We start from the raw sequence: 22,320 nt of genomic DNA, 5'->3' as shown, positions 1-22,320 counted from the left end.
TTTTTATCGGCCCTAATGGTTTGAGACGCAAAAAAGTGGCAGCGACTTAAAAAGTTTTCAAATGGCAAAGACCGGCATTTGGATAGTCACATAGTTCGAGGTTGCGAGAGCTGTTTCAGACTGCAGGTAATAGCTGGAATACATTTTGCATTTAAATTATCCATAATTGAGCTTCGGAAAAAAATCCTAGCGTCGGGAAAAAATAACCCTTAAAGTTCGCTAGAAAAATACATCGTTAAGTCTAGCTCTCCGACGTCACAATTATTCTGAAAGACTTTTCGACAATTAAACCGAGTAGCTAATAGGTTGTTGGTCTTTTTCTCGAGGGGGAAAAGGATTTGGGATACTTTTTGGCAACATTCGCCATCTAGACTCTGAAAAAAGAACTAGAACGTTTAAAATAAATTTGATCTAATTATTATTAAACGGAGTAATTCGTTGCGTTATCAAATTATTCGATAACGCATCGAATACTCCGGTAGAAAAGATTGCGATATTACTTAAAAGTGAAAATAAAAAAGCTCATAAATGTTATTTTTACTTTTATTAATTTTTGCACTCTAAGCCGCTAAGTGCCTATTTTTATAATAGATTTTCTTCAATTTTAGTAACTTTTTGTTGACTCCAGCGTTTTTTTTTTAATTATCAATCTAATCACCCAACAACCAAAACAAACAAAAAACGAAGAATTATTAATTTTGATTATAATATTTTATTTTTTTAAATAATAAAAACAAAAATAAGTTAAAGAAGTTAGTGTAAATTTATTAATTTTTTCGTTATTTTGGTCATTGGTCGACTACTATAGGACATCCAGAAAAAATAATTGATTTCATATAAATAAATCAAAATATTTCAAAACTCTTGTCAAGAGATGGCACTAAATATAGTTATTTAAACTTGCTGTTAAAAAGTCAACAAAATTTACGGGTGAAAAATGAAGGAAATCTTTTAGTAGTTTTTTGGTATTTTTTTTCTTCAGCTTATCAGTTATTTTTTTTTTACTTTTTTGTTGCATCTGTAATTTTTAATCTTCATAAATTATTTTATATATTTTTTTCACGGTACTGTTTTTTACGCACTTTCACTGTCTTATTTTTTTTAAATAATTTCCCCCAAAATTTCCGCACATTTTCATATTCTCGTTCAGAGATGGCGATGTGATCGTTTAACGTAACTGGGGGGAAAGCGAGGAAATATTCAAATATCGTCCATTTTCGAGGTTTGTTTTTTTGTAATAAAGCACATATCTATACTTTTTTAACTTCTCAAAGTTTCAACAAATTAAAGTTAATTAACGTTTTCTTATCTTCATAATATATTTTTATCGATCTCTAAACATAACGAAAAACAGTATTTTTTTCTTTTAAAGCAGGAACAAAGTTTTTTTTCTTAAATAAAGGCTTCATTTGTCTTAGATGAAATTGTATCGTTTTCAATGACCAAGGGTTAGTTTTTAAGCCTAGGCAATATTTTTCGCTAAGTTCAAAAATCGAAAAATCTTTTTTCTTCAGTATTTTTTTTTACCTAATAAAACTTTTCTCAAAAAACCTAATTTCTGTAAAAAATTGAAAAAGCTAAGTCTTACTTTTATTATTATTATTTTACGTATATAAATTTGTTTTTTTTCTAATAGGTGAACTTATTTTAAAAAAAAAAGAGCATTTTGATGAGATAGAATTAGAATCGCTAAAAATCAATTTGGCATACCTATAAACTTTGATTTTTAAATTAAACTATATTTCTTACTTTATTTTTATTTCTTTAAGACTTTTTTCCGAGCTCTAAATTTTAGACGCTACGAGTTAATAGTTTGTATTATTTATCGCTTAACTATTTAGTTAAACGCGTTAACTAGGGATAAGGGCGGAACCAAATTTTTTTCCAACGCAAATGTTAAACATCGTAGAGTTCGGAACCATTGTCTTTTGTTTTTTTTAACACTCGCGGAAAAAAAACGAAAGAGAATCACATTTTTTTTTAAACCCAAAAAACTGCTTCTTGATAACTATGGTTTACGCCGTTCAAACTGAAAAACGCCAGTTCTTTCATGGTTTTTATATATATAATTTTTTCATCTTTTCAGTTATTTTTTTCCAACAGAATTCAACTCAACACTGGCTGGAATTATAGTAACAAATCCGGCCAATAGGTTTATTGTCAAGCCTACCAACGCTGGCGCCTTCTACGATAAAGAAATGAAAAATTAACACACCGTTTTTAAATCAAAGGCTTAAATGAGGTCCTTGAAATGTTATTAGATAAAAGGGGGCGCTGCGCAACATTTGGTGACCGAATTTGCCTTCGCGCTTCTATAAGCCGCCAGAGACATCACATCGCAGTTTTTTAAATTTAATAGTCTATTTTATAAAATAAAAAGTGGTCTTGCCCAAATTGTTAAAATGGTGCTCTTACGTCACAAGACCCAGCTTTATTTGTGTATTCTTCGCACGAGCGATTTTCACTCGCTCTAGAAAAAGCTATATTCCTCTGGCGACTGTAGCGCGCGCTCGTAGGCTTGTCAAAGTAAGAGACTGTGACGTAAGAGCAACATTTCAACAAGAAGGCCACGTTGGTTTATAAAAAGAACTATTATTAAACGCGCTGTCACCCGCGCGAGTGGCATATAAAACCAAAGGCTGATGTTTAGTCCCCTTATATTGAGCAGCGCCCCCTTTTAGCCAAACATTTCGAGAACCTCATTGAAATTAATAATAACAACGTACCTTTCTGATAATCCTGAATAGTATTATCCCAAGCTAAATATATAAAAATTAAGGTTAATAAATTATTTTGGTTGACGTAATAGACAAAGTGACGGTCAGAATAAAAGCAGTATCTTTCTATGGAGGTTTGCGAACTGGTCTATAGCGTAGTCTGCTCCTGGCGGAGATTTAAGAGTTGCATTTAACGACTGTTAGTGAAATTAATTTGACTTTAAACGCGTAAATTATGAGAGACTACGAAGCGCCATCTATTTAATTTTAACATTTCAATATCATTTGTTTAAATATTAGGATATTATCAGGAACAATTATAAGTAAAATACATAATTTCGTATAAGGAGTTCGGGATACCTGTAAAGATGGCGCAGAATAGCAATGATCATTTTACACGGTTTGAAACTGACGAAGAAGTTTCCAAAAACCTCAGAATGCGCTAACCTTTCCATAAAAAGATTCTGATAAAAACTAAATCGTAAATTAAACAAATGGGTCTAGCTACCATAGTTTGAATCAATACCAAATATTCCTAGTAAATTAATATATATAAATTAGCCTTTTCGGTTGACCGAGCTATCTAGTGGCGAACGCGAGAAACGCAAAGGGAGTCAGGGTTCATACAATATTTCAAAAACCATTTTCCCTGATATTTCCAGGTTTTCCAGAGTAGTTTTGAATATTTTCCAGGTGTACTTTTTAAAACAATAGGGGTCTCCAAAATGTTAAAAGCATTACTGTTACACTTTCTAATATAATATAGTCAAGATTGAACGTGTGAATTCAATAATAAGTAATAATTTCAGTAATACTAAAACAAATTGCACATAATTTGGAGTTCTCATAATTATTTTCCCTGATTTCCCTGATTTTTCAGGAAAATTTTCATTTTCCCTTATATTTCCCTGACTTTTTTGCTTTATATAAATTTCACCGATATTTCCAGGTTTTCACTGATTTCCATGTTTGTATGAACCCTGGGAGTATGAATTTTATTGGTGGTTCAACGAATTTCGCATTTCTGCCGCCAGGTTTAGCGATGGATGATTGGCGCTACTTACAGACACTGTAGTGTATAATAGCAAATCGCCTATCCAGAAGTTCACGCTACGTGGCTCTATGGCAACTAAAAAGGCTAATTCAAAAGGCGAAACGGCTCTTCCGAAAAGATCGAACAAGGGCTTACCGGAACCAAAAAAGTTGACAATTTGAAGGTGGTTAAAGGAGCGAGTCTCTTCCAAGTTGTCTTTAAACCGCAGTCGTTTTCCACCGGAGACAACCACGATATTTTCACCAGGACTAGATAGGTTGTCGGAAACAGAAACAACAACAACTTCGGCGGATGATGGTACAACATTCACCAAACACGTCTCTTCGGCGCGACTAGGGTCCAGAGAATCGGTGGTAGCCGGGGGAGACGGCTCGCTGGTGCTGGCCTCCGCCTTCAAGCTGACAGAGTCAATGGTAGCGTCGCTGAGCGAAGAGTGGGTCGAGGAAGCGTCGAAGACATCTTTGGGGGCCCCTCTCGCCCTTGACGACGCCACGAAGGAGGCGGCAGGCGGCGGCGAGGACAGTTGTTGTTGTTCGAATTCGAAGGTGACCGGGACCCCACCTTCGCTGAGTCTCATTAATTCGTTCAAATCGAACCCGAACGAGACGTCGCAAACGCGAGACGCGTCCGTCGCCGCCGGCTGTTGATTTATCACAGGGTTTTCCAATTGTCCGGAAGAAGTAATTGACGAAGGAGTTGAAGTTGTCGAATCGGGTAAATGAGGATTATGCGGGTTATGATCGGACGGTATATCCGGGTTGTCCTTTATGACGTCCTTCGCGGCGCTAATTACCAACGTTTCTTGAGAACTATCCCTCGAGAACTCGGCGGCCTTGTCCACCTCCGGGCTGTCCAATTCGCGAGGGGAGGGGGGAAGGCGGTGCGCGGTGGCGTCCATTTGAACCGGGCTCGGGGATGGTTTCGCTTTAGTCGGCCCCGTTGGAATCGAAACCATGGGTGACGTCGACGCGTGGGCCACCGTTGGTTTCTCAACGGATGGCACTGTCGCCGCTGGGATTACTGTCGCGGTGGTGGTGGTGTTGGTGGTGGTAACGGTCTCTGAGGTTTTGCATTTCGGTTCTTCTTTGGGGGATTCGCGAGGGTTCGCGTTGTTGTCATGGCAAGACTGGGTTGGTAAGGGTTCCTTTTTCAGGGGGCAAGTGCCCGACGATGCCATTCGGGCGATGTCGGCGTAGGACGCTTGCGGGGTTGAGGCGATCGACGAGGGCGTCGTGTGAGGATGAGGTCCGGTGCTGGGCGGCATGGACCCGACGACCGGTAAAGAGTGGACGCTGTCCAAATCGGAGTTGTCGGCCGACGAGGGTTCCGACGGCGGCATACTGCTGGTGGATTTGCGTCGATTGGGGTCTGGTTTGCCGCGGTTGCGGTGAGACATTCCGGAGTAGATCAACATGCCGCTGGAGTGGCACTGTTGATTGTGCAGGTAAAAATCTCGCTCGCTTGAACTTCCGTTATTGCCGGCGCGATCTCCTTGTCCGCCGTTGCTGGCGTTGGAGTACCTTCGAAACGACGGTTCTCCGCCCTTCTTGGCCTGTTTCCGTTTCCGCTGCTTATTGACCACTACCCGGAACTCTGACTCCTCGACGGGGGTGGCCACTTCGGCGACGGAATAGAAGTCTTCCACGAAATCTCGGTCGCTGCTGACCAACGACGCGGGGCTGCTCGAGGGCTTCTCCTTCTTGCTTAAAGGCACAGTCTTCTCGTCTCTAGTCCCAATCGTTCCCAAGTCGCTGACGGGGGACACATTCCTCACCGGCGTCATGTCCCCGTCGTCGGAATCCCCCGACTGACGGTTGTCATTGTCCGCGTGCTCTTCGGAACTTCCGCTGGAGCTGACGCCGCTTTTGCGTTTGAAACCATTCTTCCCTTTGGCCACGTCCCGGTTCGAAGCCTGATCCCGGTTCGGTTTCTTGTCCTCGACACTAGCGCCGTTCTTAGTGTTGTTGGTATTGTTGTTGGCGACGGTCACACTGCCCACCGACTTGCTAGCCGGTCTTTTCTTGTCATTCCCGCTCGAGTTGATGAACTCCACCAAGAGATCCACTTCCAACTGGCCGCAGAACCCCGGCACGTCTTCGGAGTAAGTCTTTTTCTCGGCGTTGCTTTTGGAGCGTTTGGCCTTGCGGTTGGTCAAGGACGCGTTACCGGCCGTCGGATCACCTTTGCTGATGGTTTGGTGGGCTTCGAATTGGTAGCCCTGCGTCAGGAAGGTGTTAGAGATGCGCATCAGGTTGTTCGCCGGGTTCCCGTTGTAGTCCACGTTCTGGTAGAACATGACGTCGTCTGGAAGGCGACGGGGGAAAACACGTTTTAATACATTGCTTCCAAAACGAATCGCTGCAAATATTTTTGAATCGCCGCGAATCGGATTTTACTTTAAGGACGAGGCTTACAACATCGGGTTTAAGTAAAACAAAGCGTATTTTTCCATACGTATCTCGGTATAAAACCTTTATTTTGGTTTACGAAAATGGAGTGCAAGCCTCGTCTGAAACATTTATCATTTTAAATAATAACCGAAGTCCATGATTAAATTTCACATAAGTGTCAGTTAAGTCGATATAATTACTGGGAATTTATATAATTAAATATTTTGTTCTTGACAAATTGATAAATTATTTCAATGCGGCGATAACGCAAACTATATTTTAAATTTATCTTTATTATATTACATTAAATTTCATTGCAGTTTCTCTGAATTGATTTTGTTAGAGAAACTGCATAAACATTTTCATAATTACATACTTAATTTAAATCAATTATTGAAAAAAGTCACTATTTAATTTTTTTAAATCCAATTCTTTTAAATCAGGCAACCCTGGTGTGGAGTGACGTACAATTGACGACATGCCCTATAAATTTTAAGAGCCTCTAGTGACAAGAATAGACAACTTAAAGAGTCACAGAATCGTTAAAATTTCGGTAATATTAATTGAAAAATGGCAAATTCTTACCGAAGGGGAGGTGTCACTTTAAAATCTGTCCGAAACATTCAAATTCAAAAATGTAAAAGAGAGTGGAAACTGACGTACTTATGTGAAACAATTATGAACTTATGGCAATGGTGATAATATTTAAGTAAATTATTCGCGTGTTAAAGAAATTAATCATGCACAAACAGCTTTCAAAAACATTTGCATAGTGTCAAAACTAAAGGAAAGAATATACATCAATGTTAATGAAAGAAAAGTTAGTATTTTCACACACATTACACAAATTAAAAAATAAATCTTGCAAATAAGCTAAATTGTAATTGTTAGCGTCGTCTTAGGGGCTAGAAAATATTATTCCAATATTCAATCGGACATTTTCAGACACTCAATTGTCTCAGAATTGCAGAATCAAGACGTAGCGCCACAAGCTAGCACCCCTTTTGCGGTGGAGTCAAATTATGGGTTAAAAAGAACTTTCATTAAATTAATCGAGTTTATAAACAAAAAAACAATTTCTTCATAATCGGTCAAGTAAAAAAGACATTATGTACCGATTTTCAAATGGTAAAATAGCAGATCACCGTCTTCAATTAGCTAAAATAACCAGAGTTCGGAGGTGGAAAATGCCAGGTGGTCAATAATGTGGAAAATTCCGGCCTGGACAAAAGTGAATTTAGAGGTCAAACTGGTCGATAAATATTTTTACCACAGGAAATTATAAAATAATAAAAATATTTTAACATATATTTCAGATTTGGGCTACTTAAGATTCTGATCAACATTAGAAAAGTCTTAATTTTTTGGAATATTTATCAGTGTAAACTAAGACATTTTTACAATAAACCATCTTAAAAATTTGAAATGCAATTTTTCTTTATTATCCACTATTTGCCACTGGCCTGGGCTTTTCTCCAAAACAACCAACTTTAGGTGGTTTCTTTTCGCCTGTTCTCTAACTAAAAGTGTACTCTTTTTACCCTAAAACTATTTATTCGCCTGTGCCGGGGATGATAATTACTCCGGCCCATAAACTATTCGCTTGTTCCGGAGCATTAGGGCTATTCTATTTACTCACTTCTGAGAAGGAGGTGTAAAGGAGATTTGGTCGTCTGCTAGCCAGAATTTAGAAGACAGTTCTATGTACCCCTTCACTGTTTATAGAATCTACACAGGTTGAAGCGTGTGGGATATGGGAGGGTCCGCTTACTCGCTACTCCCGCGTTTAGAAGTTTGAAATCAGCAGGCGAAGGCGCCGAAAGCGTCATCTGGAGAAAACTAGTGATTTAATTTTACTAAATGCTTCGGGAGGCTTTCTGAATTTCATATTTAACTAAGGTAAATATATTGTTTATACTAATTCTTTATTTCTCATATTATTTAAAGGGAATATAACCTCAGGTATTTGGTGTGGAACACCAACGTTTGCAGCTCTGGCCACTTTTGCCTTGGCTTTAAAAATGTTCGGCGCCACTGTACAGGCAAATTTGAAAAATTGAAGGGGTCTTCCATAAAGATTGCTTTGCAGGTTATATTCCCTTTAATAATAAAACACCTTATAATTTTCAAATTGTATTTTTGGAATGTGTTTTAAGCTTTGTTTAAAAATATGATATTATTATTAGGCCTTAGCGTAGATAGACACGTGGATTTTTTTCTCTATAATCTTGGTTTTAAATAAAAATTTTAAATATATAAATTAAATAAAAAACAGGTGAAGCTTTTGTTGTATTTATATTTCAAATTAATTTTTAACAAATTGTATATAAAGTACATTAGTACTCTTTATAACATACAGGTGGCGCATAGATAGCTAAGTCTGGAACAGGGTTGGCAGGCAGTAGAAAACAAGGGAATCTAATCGCTAGCATGTACGAAGGTACAGGGAGCTCCAACCTGTGTAGATTCTATAAACCATGACCCCTTTGAGGCCTAAACAAAAACTAAATTTGAGACTCAAGACACATTTGAAAGAAAAGTTCGAAAGAAGTGAGACTTTTTGTTGAGACATTTCATGCACCAATGAAACCACGAATTTCTTCATATACACCAATGAATCTGACAATTATCTTCACAGCGTCAGCCTGTCGCGGGGACCTCAATTATTTCCATGGCACGATTCGTACCAAATTCCAGGTTTTCCCTGACCAAACTAGACAAATTTTCCCTGTCCTTTTTTTTGTAGAATAAATGAATGGTTTGAGGTAAAATCTTGCACAATATTTCACATTTATTTTAAACACATCTTTCAAAAATTAATTTGCCTGACATTTTGGAAGCATTTTCAATTTCTGACTTTTCCAGGTTTTTCAGGTCGTGTACGAGCCCTGTTGTCACTACTGCGTAGCGGAACTTAAGGCATGTGTACTAGGGCTGTGCGATTAGTGGGTTTTAGGCAATCGAGTCGGTTATCGAGTATCAATTTTTTTCATCGAGTATTCGAGTCGAGTAATATTGAAGTCGAGTACTTGATTAAGGGGAAACATTCTCTTATTCGAATCGAGTAACTGAAAAAACTAGAGTAATATTTTTAACGAGTCGGGTTATCGAGTACTTGATTAGGAGCTGGTTTTATTGGGATGTCCTATTTTGCGGAAAGAATATTTTGCATACTTTTGCAAAACTAGTGCGAACTGGCCATTTCAAGATCTATTTTGCGGAAAGAATATATTGCATAATTTTGCAAAACTAGCGCGAACTGGCCATTTTCAAGATCTATTTTGCTGAAAGAATATATTGCATAATTTTGCAAAACTAGCGCGAACTGGCCATTTTCAAGATCTATTTTGCGGAAAGAATATTTTGCATACTTTTGCAAAACTAGTGCGAACTGGCCATTGCAAGATCTTTTTTGCGGAAAGAATATTTTGCATACTTTTACAAAACTAGTGCGAACTGGCCATTTTCAAGATCTATTTTGCGGAAAGAATATATTGCATACTTTTGCAAAACTAGTGCGAACTGGCCATTTTCAAGATCTATTTTGCGGAAAGAATATTTTGCATACTTTTGCAAAACTAGTGCGAACTGGCCATTTTCAAGATCTATTTTGCGGAAAGAATATATTGCATACTTTTGCAAAACTAGTGCGAACTGGCCATTTTCAAGATCTATTTTGCGGAAAGAATATATTGCACACTTTTGCAAAACTAGTGCGAACTGGCCATTTTCAAGATCTATTTTGCGGAAAGAATATATTGCATACTTTTGCAAAACTAGTGCGAACTGGCCATTTTCAAGATCTATATTGCGGAAGGAATATTTTGCATACTTTTGCAAAACTACTGCGAACAGACCATTTTAAAGACCTATATTGCGGAAAGAATATTTCGCATACTTATGCAACGTAGTTAATGCGGCTATTTTCAAGAATAGCGCCCCCTCCTATAAATTTGTTTTGATTGTGCTATAATATAGTATTTTTCGCAAGGAATCTATTGCCGTTAAAATTATTTTTCGGAAATGAATACTTAAGGAGATATAGTTAACTTAAAATTATATACTTGATGCGCAAGGCTTGGTACTGTCCTCTAGGTCGCGTTATAGATGGCCCATGACTTTTTGTAGTATGGGGTTGGGGAGGCGCCGGGCGCCCCCAGCGCTCGAGCGAAGTGAGTGCGCGGCACCGTCAGTAGTTCGCACTAGTTTTGCAAAAGTATGCAAAATATTCTTTCCGCAAAATAAGACTTACCGGTTTTATTCAAGAAATTATGAAATTAAATTCAAAAGGAGTATAAAGTAACTTTCAATGCTGAAAAAATTCCTTTAATTTTTATGAACACAATTTTGTAGGTACCGTTTATTGCCCCCAAAAAATTTGTAAAAACCCCCTCTGACTTTGAAGCAACGGGGATAGAAAAAAACAAATACTCGACAACTTTAGAGAGCAGCTTATTCGAGTAATCGGGTGCCCGAATATGCAAAATTTTGGTACTCTGTAATCGAAGAGTATTCTCCAATTACGTATTCGAGTACTCGATCTCAAAAAAGGCCGAATACTCGATGTTCGAGTATTCGCACAGCCCTAATGTGTACGGGAAAATCGACTTTTTCGAATTTGATAACGCTCTAAATACCGGTCTTCAATTTGGCCTAGAATAGCCAATCATAACTCATACGGGGCTCTTATTCACGGGTGAATATGAATAAATTCACGATGAAACTCGATTATTGGTCCATGAGAAGAGAATGTGGTGTTTCTTTACCTGGCCACGACTGTTGTATCATAAATTTCTTCTTGCCAAGTAATTTATCAATTTCAGAGGCGGCCTTACACGCATTATTTTCCCCTGTACGGAAAATAATATCATCACCCTTAAATTAAATTGGCCAGCCATGAGGGAACTACTAAATACTTTTCGCTTTTTCTCAGTACAGGTTCGCTTGACTATTTATTTAAATAAGAGTTCAGAGCGACTTTCAATTTACGTTTTAAATATTTAAACAATATCACTAAGGTTGTTGATTTTTAAATTTAACTTAAACCAAATTTATATATTAAACCAAAAGTATATTTTAAAACAAAAGTATATTTTAAAACAAAAGTATATATTAAACCAAATTTATATATCAAATTGATTTAAATGACGTATCAATGCATTTGTAAAAATGTACGAAAGTAGGTTCTTTAGAAATTTGAATTCAGAGAAAAATAGAAAATACAATTAAATTTCATTAATTAATAATTCAATTTATTAAAGGTTAATTTATACTATAATTTACGTTGTAACGTTTTACTGCAGTCAAATTATTGAACAATGTGTAAAGAAAAACAGGCATAAAACCTTAAAATATCAAAATCAATTAAAATCCAATTTATGTAAAATAAATCGATTTTAGATTTTTAAAATAAAATACAAAAAATCAACAACACTGGTCATAGTTTTTGGAATCCACTTCATTCAAAGATATTTTGTATACTTTCAGGGCCTCCACTCAAATCCTCAATTTTTTATAGGAAAAATAGGATTATTTTTCTAAAAATATAGGACTTTATAGGATTATTTTTCTAAAAATATAGGACTTTATAGGATTATTTTTCTAAAAATATAGGACTTTATAGGATTATTTTTCTAAAAATATAGGATTTTATAGGACTATATATGCTATTTAATTAACTAACCTAATGCATTTAAAAACCAAATCTATATTTAGATAAATAAGTCTTTGATTTTCACTTAAAAAATTTAAACTATTTAACCATTTTATCACGAAAATATACTAGTAGCTAACCATGTTAACAATAACAAAAGTATAGACTAGAATGACTTGGTATAGGAATTTATCCTATAGCTAAATCTAGCAATTTAACTGAGTGGCTGGATTTGAAATTGGCAAAATATCAAAATTATAGGATTTTATAAGGACTTTTGAGGAATTTTGCTAAAAATAAAGGATGTTATAGGACATTTTTGAAAATATAGGAATTTATAGGAATTATAGGACCTCTGGGGGCCCTGTACTTTCGGTAACACCAAAATACTTTCCAACTTGGAACATGAATATGGAAACCTACTCCATTTCGTCCAATTAAAATACATATACGATCGAATTCAATCATTCAAAATTTAAGGATTTTGTGATAAGATAAGTTCACCACAAAAAGTACAAGTCTTTTCAAATTTATCTTGGATATAAAACAATAGGCGAAATTCGATGAATAGGGTTTTCAATACATAATTTGTTTGTACTATTTTGTTGTGATACTGAATACGCATGAATATAACTCGCTACCTAAGATCAAAAGCCAAGCAAGTACAAGAAACCGTTATTATGAGAAAAGTGATTTAGTTTAAAATCTATTATTTCTATAATAATCAAATAATTAAAATATACTAAAAAGAAGGTTAAAGCAACGCTAAAAATTTAGTAACAAGTCAATCTAATGTAAATACTCTAGGATTCATATTTAAAATTTATTTCAACACTCACGTATCTCGACTTACTTCCCTTTTGCTCTCAGGTTTACGAGGAATTCAAAAAGGATTAGGGAATTTTTAATACGTAGAAATATTTAAATTATCTATTCAAATATTGATTAATATTATTTTATATTACGCTTTAATATGATCTCCTAAATATTATTGTCCTAATAAGAACTATAATCAGGGTTGCCACAAAATTTTCAGATTCAAATTCCCTGTTTTCCCTGACCATTTTAAGAGATTTTCCCTGACTTATTAAGGCCAAAATTTTTCTTTTATATTTTACTTTTATCAGAAGTTAATAAATTAAGATGGACTTATTAGCCAAACATTGAAGGAAATAAATGATAATCGTGGAATTTGTCATAGATCTAGAGGTAAATTGCCTTCAAAATGTACTGGATAAAATTGAATTCCCTGACCTTTCCCTGAATTTTTACCAATTCTTAAAATTCCCTAACTTTAGGCCCATTTTTAAATTCCCTGACTTTTCCCTGACGTGTGGCAACCCTGTATAATACTAATTTAGAGAAGATGTTATTAAGTTTTATCTTGATGGTGAAATTCCTTAATAAGATAATAATAATCAGCTACGCTAATACCCAAGGCACCACCTTATTCCCAAGTCATCCAGCGACTTTTAAATCCTTTAATTCAGGTGGCCGGGTTACAAAGCGTAGGAGGGTGGTGGCTAGTCCTTCATGCCACGCGAGCCAACAGCTCTCTACACTAAATATTACCGTTAACCTCAACAAGTTCTTATGGAAGGAGAAACCAAAGTAATTTCAGTAATAGTAGTATTTCTTTTAACTGTAATTACTTACGTGTTTTAATTTAATTTATGAAATCTAACTTGAGTCTAAATTCCTATACAGCTTCAGCATAAACTTTATTTTAATTGTAATGCATTAAATTTGATTGCATAATATATAATTAATATTTTATATTAATAATTATCTAGCTAAATACAAGCACCGTTTAGTACATTACTAACTGTATTAGCCTTTTTGCACAGAAAAAAAAATTTAAGCCCAATTATTTCAAATGAAATAAAAAACTCGCCTACCTAATAACGTATCGTATTCGAACACTTTTTTGGGCCACACAATCGGCAACTGCGTTAAAAGCTCCATCGGTAACACCGGTTTACCAATACATTGATTTAACGAAAGGAGTTCGGGGCAACTGAATTGCTCAACGTGAAAAATCCACCCAATTCAGACTTTGAACGTCAGATAACTCTCGTTAATAACGCAAATCGAAATTCGACAAAAGCAGGGGTGTGGAGAGAAAAAAGGTTTATCTAAGCCTTGGCTAGACTCCGAATAAGCTTGTAAGAGTTTATACAGATAACCCGCCAAGGACTGTGATGCCCTTTCGCTATAGATGTAATCATTTCCCGATAAACCAATGTTCAGGCATTTAAACAATATCCACCATTTAAATAATACTGTCTACGGAGACACGCACTACAAAAGGGAGTGAAGGATCAGTCATAATTTTTTTTTAATAAATAGGGGTGCAGGAGGACTCGCGAAATAAAGGTTTATTAAATAAACGTTTTAAGTATTGAAAAGGGATACAGGAGGACTCGCGAAAACAAGTTTGTTAACTAGGGGTGCAAGAGGACTCGCGAAAAGGTTTATTTTAGAAGGGTGCAAGAGAACTCTCGAAAAGGTTATTATAAAGGGGTGCAAGAGGACTCGCGAAAAGTTTGTTATAAAGGGATGCAAGAGGACTCGCGAAAGGTTTGTTATAAAGGGATGCAAGAGGACTCGCGAAAAGGTTTATTAGAACGGTGCTGGGGGACTTCTGAAACAAGGTTTATTAAATAACAGTTGAGCACTATTGTAAACAAATTTAATAAATAGGGCGGAGGATGAAAACAAGGTTTATTAATTAGGCGTGAAAGATGGGGTACCATGAATATTTTAATTCTTCTGACTACAAATTGTAGTATCGGTCTTTAACCTTAGGCGGTGAGGTAGAGCTCATGAAGTATATTATTTATAAAGACGAAATTGGCTCAACTTAAATCACAATACAAATCAAATATTTTTTTTAATAATTTAAGTATTTATGAATATCTACTGAAATAGTATCTGTAACAATGCCAATTTATAGAAAATTAAATTAAATGAAATTAAAGTGCTAATTAAATATAATTAAGACCAATTTTAATTTTATTACAATTTAACGCAAATTAATAAATTTGCCAGGAAAATGAGACTAAAATGTTTAAAACTCAATAAAAAGGAAATATCGTATATACCTAAATCAATTCGAAATTTAGATTATATTTAAGACAAACCAAAAATAATAATAAACCTGAAACTCAAGCCGGAATAACTCCACCTAACGACCGCCACTACAAAGGGAAAATATTCTGGTGCGCTTTAGGGCAATAAAAGGTTGTCGAGTATGAAAAAAAACATCAAAAATGTTTTTTTAACCACCGAAAGTTTAAAAAATTAATTAAAATATTTTTTATTATTATTATTAGCATCAATGATCCTGAATTCTAATGGTAACAAATATATATATTTGACGATGAAGTAGGATACCCGAAGAAACTATATCTATGGTCGTAACTAAATCAAATAACATAAGAACCTATATAATTGCTGGGAATGCGCGGCGCTCCCTAGGGTTCCGTATAAAATCGAAATTTCTCAAATACATTTTTTAAACTTGAGGCCGCCGCGGCGGTCAAACTTTTTTATTGTTTTTCTTTCGTGCTCCACGACCTCTAATTACTCTAAAAAAGTTGTTTTCTGAAAAGGCCCCAGTATAATATGATTTTACCGACATAAGTAACATAATACAATTAAGTGTGACACTAAAATAGTTTTTACTACATCTTTTCTTCTCCAATGACGCCAAAAAAAAAGATCTAGCGCCACCCAGTAGCTACTTTGTTAACTATACCTCCAGAAATCGCCAAAACTTAATAAAATAAAAATACCTTGAAAAATTAAAATTCCGGCTAAAAATTATCCAATTGAGTTAATCGAATTGGTAAGTTTTTTATTGTTCTAGTAAGAAAAACATGGTCAAGTGTCAAACTTATGTCGATTACATTACTAGCCAGGTTCACACTTACCCCTAAAATCGCTTGGTTTTAGATAACTAGTTAGTAGTCAAATTGCTCGTGTTTTCCAAAATAATGGGAATAAAATTCTAAATTATGTCAAATAATATTACTGTACGTATAGTAAACGTGATTAACTAATTGTTATGGGATACATTTTACTATTTTCAAAATTCTGGTCATAATTGGAAATTACGTTAAGCCTTGGCTATAAGCGAACGGGGTGAAGCGATTACGCACGTGTGAACCAAGAATTATCGTCGGCGGTAAAAACTAGCATTCAAACCGACCTAAAGCACTAGTGCGACCGTCGAGTATAGAATCAAATAACGCCTCCATCCACCAATAAACGTAAACTGAGCTTTTTAAATTTAAATTGCCTTATTAGAAGGATAAAATTAAAAAGTGTAAATTGGTGTTAGAAATGGCCATTCAACAGCGCAAATAAAATAAAACCAAATTCCGTGCAATATAAAAACTACGAAACATCAAAATAAACTATGAAATGCTCACCCTTTCGTGAATCGTCGTTGCCAATGATAGATTTGACTGTTTCAGAACGGTCTCCCATTGGTAAGAGTCCATTGATGTGGTTGCCCGAGCCTCGGACCGAAGGACAAATTATTTCATTCTTATTGACCGGAGCACACGCACGCTGTGGAGGCGCAAAAATTAGTCGGTTCGAAGACACGGAGAAAATGTAAGGAGTCGTATTGTCAAACATTTATAAGTCTTAAACGTGATGATAGGATTATGAGGGCTGACAAAAAAGGGGGTCGTCACCATGACGCCAGTGGGAGAATGAGGGAGAGATAAAAGGGGTAAGCACCACGTCTACATGACGCCAGTAGGATTATACGCGTAAGAACAAGGGGGTAAGCACCACGTCATCATGACGCCAGTAGGATAATGTGCGTAAGAACAAGAGGGTAAGCACCACGTCTACATGACGCCAGTAGGATAATGTGGGTGAGAACACGAGGGTAAGCACCACGTCATCATGACGCCCGTGGAAAAATGAGGGAGAGAAAAATTGGTCAACACCACGTGACCAAGATTCCAGGAAAATGGGGTGGGAGAAGGCGGTAAACACCACGCCACCATGACGCCAGTGGGATAATGCGGTAGAGAACAAGGGGTCGACACCACGTCACTATGACTCCAGTGGGAGAATGAGGGAGATAAAAAGGGGGTCGACACCACGTCACCAGTGGGAGAATGAGGGAGAGAATAAAGGGGTCGACAACACGTCCTCAAGATTCCAGGAGAATGTGCTTTAGGACAAGGCGGTAAACACCACGTCACCATAACGCCAGTGGGATAATGAGGGAGAGAAAAAGGAGTCGACACAGAGTAACCAGTGAGAGAATGAGGGCTTACACACAGGGGTAATAAGTCTTTTTCAAGCGTCAAAAGGGCCATTGACGTCATACCGTCGCTTCATGCGCGAAAAATGTAAGTCGTAGAGCCCTTTCGCAACGTCGGGTTAACATTGCCTAACAAATCGACTCCTTACCGTTTCCTCCATGACGTAAGCTAAAGAAAGGGGTAATTAAAGCAACCATCTTACACGAATACATACCCCTGGTTTCAAGGGAAACTGCAAGGAAGCGTCCACTTCAGCCCGGCAATCGATGCCACCGCGGCAATTGCCGTCCAAATTATAAACGAAAGTGGACCTGGACTCCAAATCCAGACTCTGACTTTTCCCGCGGTCCAACTCCAGCATTTCTATCTCGTTGGGCCCTCCGCCGGCGTTCTTGGCCTCCGGGGCCTTGCTGTCGATGACGCCCAGCCCGCCATTGATGTTGCTTTTCACATTTTCCACGGCGTCGGCGTCGTCCAAAGGGCGACACGAGAGCAAACTCACTTCGGATTGTTCACAATTATCACAGGACGCGAAAGTTAGCAATGGCGTCTTCGCGGTAATTTCGGGACTAGAGGTGGGAGCCGACACGTGGCTCCAGCCCTTGGGTCCGACTAAACGCGTCTTCTCGACGGTGGCGCCGCTGTTGGAAGAGGCGGAAATAATGGTAGTGATGCCTCGGGTGATGTCCGTATCGTCGTCGATCGTTAACACAGTTTGCGGGTTAAGAGGACTCGTACTATTACTACTAGTTTTTGACTTAGCTTTATTTTTATTACGATTAGTAGTCCGAACGTTGTCCAGGGTGCTGACCTGGCTCTGTAGGGCCGGGATGGCCAGCCACTCGGCGCCGTCGCCCGTATAGGTGAACGAGTTGGCCCTAGTCGGGTTGTGTAAGCGCCGATTTCCGCGCCCGACGCCGGCAGCTCGCATCGAGTCTAACGGGTCGCCGAACCGGGTGCTAGGCAAGTCTTGCAAACTCTGACTTTGAAGTTCACGTTTGGCATTCGCGCCGCCGTGCGGGTCCTCGCGCGATTTGTTTTGCCACCGGCGTCGATTTCCGCCGCTCGAGTTAATCTCGGATTTGGTCCAACCCTGCAGCGCCGAAGAATTGACCATTAACAGGTCGTCGCTTATTTGAGGAGTCTTGACGCGCGACCCGCAACTCGCGTAGGACGCGATATTGCGTCCACTTTTGCGTTTGCCGTGGCCGGCGGCGACGGCAGCGACGCTGGCGGCCGCTACGCTCAACGCGGAAGAGTCGCTGGAGTTCACATCACCGCACGGGTCCGATTCGACGATCTCTTTGCGGAGCGCGCGAAGGATGGAACTGTCCTGTTCCTTTGGCCGGTTGAAGGTCGTCGCTTCTTCCAAGAGTGAGTGTAACTGTTCTTCGGTTAGGCTGCAGATGTCCACCGTGTTCTGAAACGTTCGGAGTTTAAAAGTTGGTAAAACAGTGCACGTGGTTCAAGGTGTCAAGGACAATCGGTGTACGCTTCAATAAAAACACCCGTTTTTACAACTCCTATCGTGAAGAAAAGGGGATCGATAAATGAAATATTTACCGTTGGTCGGTAACCATATTCGCCAAAGAAGTCAACTACAACCCATTAATCAGGTTCACACTTACCCCTATAATCGCTTCGTTTTAGATAACTATTTTTCAAAATCAGCGTGAGAAATAGCTTCGCTTAGAATCTCTTTCAAAACCACAAGGCGGGGAAGTAAAATTGCTCGTATTTTCAAAAATAATCGGAATAAAATTCTAAATAATGTCAAATAATATTACTGTATGTATATAGTTAACATTGTTTTGGGATACATTTTATTATTTTCAAAATTCTGGTCGTAATTTGAAATGACATCAAACCTTGGCTATAAGCGAGCCGGGGTGAAGCCTTTTTACAAGGACCATTTTAAGAGTAGCTTGCACGTCCCGGCATTACGTATTAATACTTCCTAGCGAATAGCTGGAAGGATTTTATTACAGCACCTTTTTCACTTTCTTCCAAAAGGTTTGTTAAAAGCAATGGTAACCTGGTGCTCTCTGACAGTACCCTCAGATACATTTGGCCGCTACGTTGAGAAGACGCGTTTTAACGGCAGACAGCTATCATTTGATAAAATCTATTATTGGTCAATGTTGTATGTTGATGACCATAAATTCGATATTAAAACGCGTTTTCGGTGTCAATTTTAAATATCTTCAGAAACGAAGCCTTCAATAGGCCGTGGCCTATCACGCAAAAAGTGGAGTTACACACAGTGACAAGCTCGTTTGTGGCGTACGTGTGAATTTCATAATCAGGTCGATTTGTTTTTCCTCCTCAATGAATTTTATAACCCCTTTAAACCAAAAATTTTATTAAAAATTTGCAAGAAATCAAATATTCATAATTCAAACTAACTGAATCTAGCCCAACAGTCTTATCTGATGTTTAATTTCAATCTCATGCTCAGTGCGAGCATTCTTAGTTAGCATAAATTAAACTTGAACGGTGTAATAACAAAAGAGTGCCTTTTAAGCTATTTCGAAAAGTAGTAAAAATTTTAAACCTGTTTACGAACTTTCCTGGTTTGATTTCACGTGTGTACAACTACTTTGTGTTTCATAAACAGAAAGTAATAAAAATGACCTTAAGTGGAATAAATTTTAGCATTTTATCAAATACTGCCCCTAACCCTAGTCTAATAGTCTGACAAAATAATTTGATACTTTCAATTATTAACAAGAGTATCAAAAGTTCAAAACTTCCACACTAAATCCTGGAAGGTCAAAAATCAAATGTATCATAATACAAGTCTTTAAACTACATATTACTAGAAGTACTAGCATAATGTACGAAAAGAAAAGAACAAGCAGTAATTCCTTGAGAGTTGCAAGATGATAAACAATACTTTAGTCTATTTTATCTTGAAGCTTTTTTAATTAAATAAGACTTGTTTTTGCAGAATACAATAATTATATTTTATAATGGTATAATTTCCAATATTTAATTCATAACCATTGAGATTGTAAGAATATTTTATACTAATTATAGTAAATTAACTTAATGTTGAAGTTATTAATTTTTAATTAACTAACTTTTTAAATTGATCAAAACATTTAGAAAAAAACACCACTATAGCAAATTTTAAGTGATAATAAAATAATTCGAAATTCTTATAATACATTACTTTTGAATTACCCTTCAGTATATATTATAAAACAAATTTAATTTTGTGCATTCATCCTATGATGACTAAATAAAAATTTACATCCAAATTGTAACTGTTCTGAAATAATTTTGAAGACCAATTTTCATCATAAAATAAAGAGTATGAAAATGTAATCGCAAGGAATTAATATCAATGAGTGATATGCCGATAAATTAGGCAGACCAGAGTTAAATGTGGAATTATCAAAAAGTCAATATCTTTACCAGAATGGATCAATTTCCCAATAAATTGCTTAAGGCCTATAAAGCTAAGCCAAGGCTTAAATATAGTAATTTTTTATTTTAAGTTATCAGTCAAAAATCAGTAGTGGTATAGTCAACTTTTCACAACGTGACCTAATTATTTGACTACTGAAAATTTCTTTTGTGTATTGTTTACAACTGATATCAAATTGACAAAATTTGCAAAGCCACAATGCTGTAATTAAATTAAAATTAAATTAAGGCTACATTTTAGATACATTATTTCTCACATAGCCCATTTAAAACTGTTTATAATGAAACCAGTTTTTTACTACAAGAATTAATTACACGGCTATTTCTTTAGATCAATATTGAAAGCAATGCCGATTTACCTACTATAAACCTAAAACCTATAATTGACTGAAACATTCATACCTCAAAACAAACCAACCACGCATCATATGCCTTGGCAAGAGAACAACACAATGGACCTAGTTATTTTTATCTATTCCAACTTTCTCTAATGTAACAGCCAACTTCTATCCAAATTAACATAAAACCATCTGTTACTAAGTACAAACAAGACCCCAAGTCATTAAACTAGTAATTAACCATATCAGTGTACCAAGGAAAAAATTATTACGCATTTCAATTTCAATTTAAGAGTATGAGAAGTCTATAGCCAAGGCTTATGGAATATTAAAATATAAATACCTACAATTCAGAAAATTTTATTAAACGCAAATTTTATATAAATTAACGTGCAAAAACTAGTAAAAGATTGCCACATACTCAAAGACGATAGCAATGTAGTAAGGTTATCTTAATTTTTAGTTGTGAATGTTAAGTAACATCTTAAAGAGTACTGTGTACTTAATCACTGCCTTCTCTAGAGACTTAAAAATACATCTATCAATATTACCCTCAATAAATTGGCACACTATTGATTAATGAACTTGATTGAAATAATGCCCTTAGAATGATATAACCATTTAGAGTAAACAGCGTAGACATATATGGGTAGAACCAATATTAATTTGACTATAAACATTAAGTGTTTAAAATAATTAACGTTATTGGGCCTTAGCTAAAGCCTGGTTTAAGCAGCACCACAGTTGATGCTTTACAAGGAAGAATGACTTGGTAAATTTGTACTTTCACACTTAAATAGCCTGTACTCTTGAGAAATATAATTTGCATATATTCATACCTTATTTGGATTACAACTTGAATCGAATTTGATACCATTAGCGACGGATTCGGTTGAATGTAGGTAAATTATTTAAAGCGCTATTAATAGCAAGAGAAGCCCACAAAAGTTTATAAAAATTTCTAAGGCCTAAAAAACCTCACGACCTAAGTGCAAGAAGGCTAATGAGGTAATGGGACTGAATCAAAGTAGGCCTAATACCGATTCCAGGCGGCGATGAAAGGCGTAAAATTTAGGCTTAACGAAAAAGTACTTCTCACCTCAATAGGAACGGTACTTTTGGACATTTCAGTATTACAAGGTTTACGACTATCAAAAACATCTTCTTTATTAGTCGAACTATCAAAAGATTTCGAGGAAAGAAGCCTTTTTTCTTGCAAAGGTTTCGACTCTGATTCTATTTCTGAACATGCTGCCATCTTGGATGCGCCTCTGACTCAACTGCTCTCTGATTGGCCAATCACCCAGCACGTTGCCAGGTGGCCCCGGACAGAGATACCAAATTCTCATTTTGAAACTTAAAAAATTAAATTTAATCATTGAAACAAACACTTTAACATGGTTAAATTTAGGACACAAGTCGATCATTTCTAAAACCTAAATTAA

The 22,320-nt window shown here is 36.6% G+C and overlaps 1 protein-coding gene across 3 annotated transcripts; it reads right to left on the bottom strand.

The window, feature by feature from the left end:
- Nucleotides 1-1,653: 1,653 nt before the first annotated feature.
- On the bottom strand, nt 1,654-22,160 carry LOC149958689 (uncharacterized). 3 transcript variants are annotated; one of them, XM_090166039.1, is made up of 7 exons: nt 21,975-22,160; nt 17,308-18,525; nt 16,251-16,392; nt 10,928-11,011; nt 3,907-6,075; nt 2,727-2,759; nt 1,654-2,185 (listed from the first exon to the last, which is right to left on the bottom strand). In XM_090166039.1, exons 1-7 carry the CDS (start codon nt 22,131-22,133, stop codon nt 2,112-2,114), a joined length of 3,879 nt encoding a protein of 1,292 aa, XP_090022165.1. In that variant the 5' UTR covers nt 22,134-22,160; the 3' UTR covers nt 1,654-2,111. The 3 variants fall into 3 exon arrangements, with proteins under 3 accessions (XP_090022165.1, XP_090022166.1, XP_090022167.1); XM_090166040.1 differs by having other exon boundaries at nt 17,320-18,525; nt 21,975-22,159; XM_090166041.1 differs by lacking the exon at nt 10,928-11,011 and having other exon boundaries at nt 21,975-22,159.
- Between the last annotated feature and the right edge of the window lie 160 nt (nt 22,161-22,320).

Source organism: Leiobunum rupestre, chromosome 2 (genome assembly GCF_980474605.1).
Source record: "Leiobunum rupestre chromosome 2, qqLeiRupe1.1.hap1, whole genome shotgun sequence".
Lineage (NCBI taxonomy): Eukaryota > Metazoa > Arthropoda > Arachnida > Opiliones > Sclerosomatidae > Leiobunum > Leiobunum rupestre.
The sequence above is the reverse complement of the archived record's forward strand: the minus strand, read 5'-3'. Positions and strand labels throughout refer to the sequence as shown.

Bases quoted from the DNA above. Each gene is read 5' to 3' on its own strand.
- LOC149958689 (XM_090166039.1), bottom strand. From the start codon at position 22,133: ATGGCAGCATGTTCAGAAATAGAATCAGAGTCGAAACCTTTGCAAGAA. The intron at 18,526-21,974 runs GTGAGAAGTACT...CGAACGTTTCAG, and splicing joins AAAGTACCGTTCCTATTGAG to AACACGGTGGACATCTGCAG. The intron at 2,186-2,726 runs GTACGTTGTTAT...TCTTTATCGTAG, and splicing joins TATTCAGGATTATCAGAAAG to AAGGCGCCAGCGTTGGTAGG.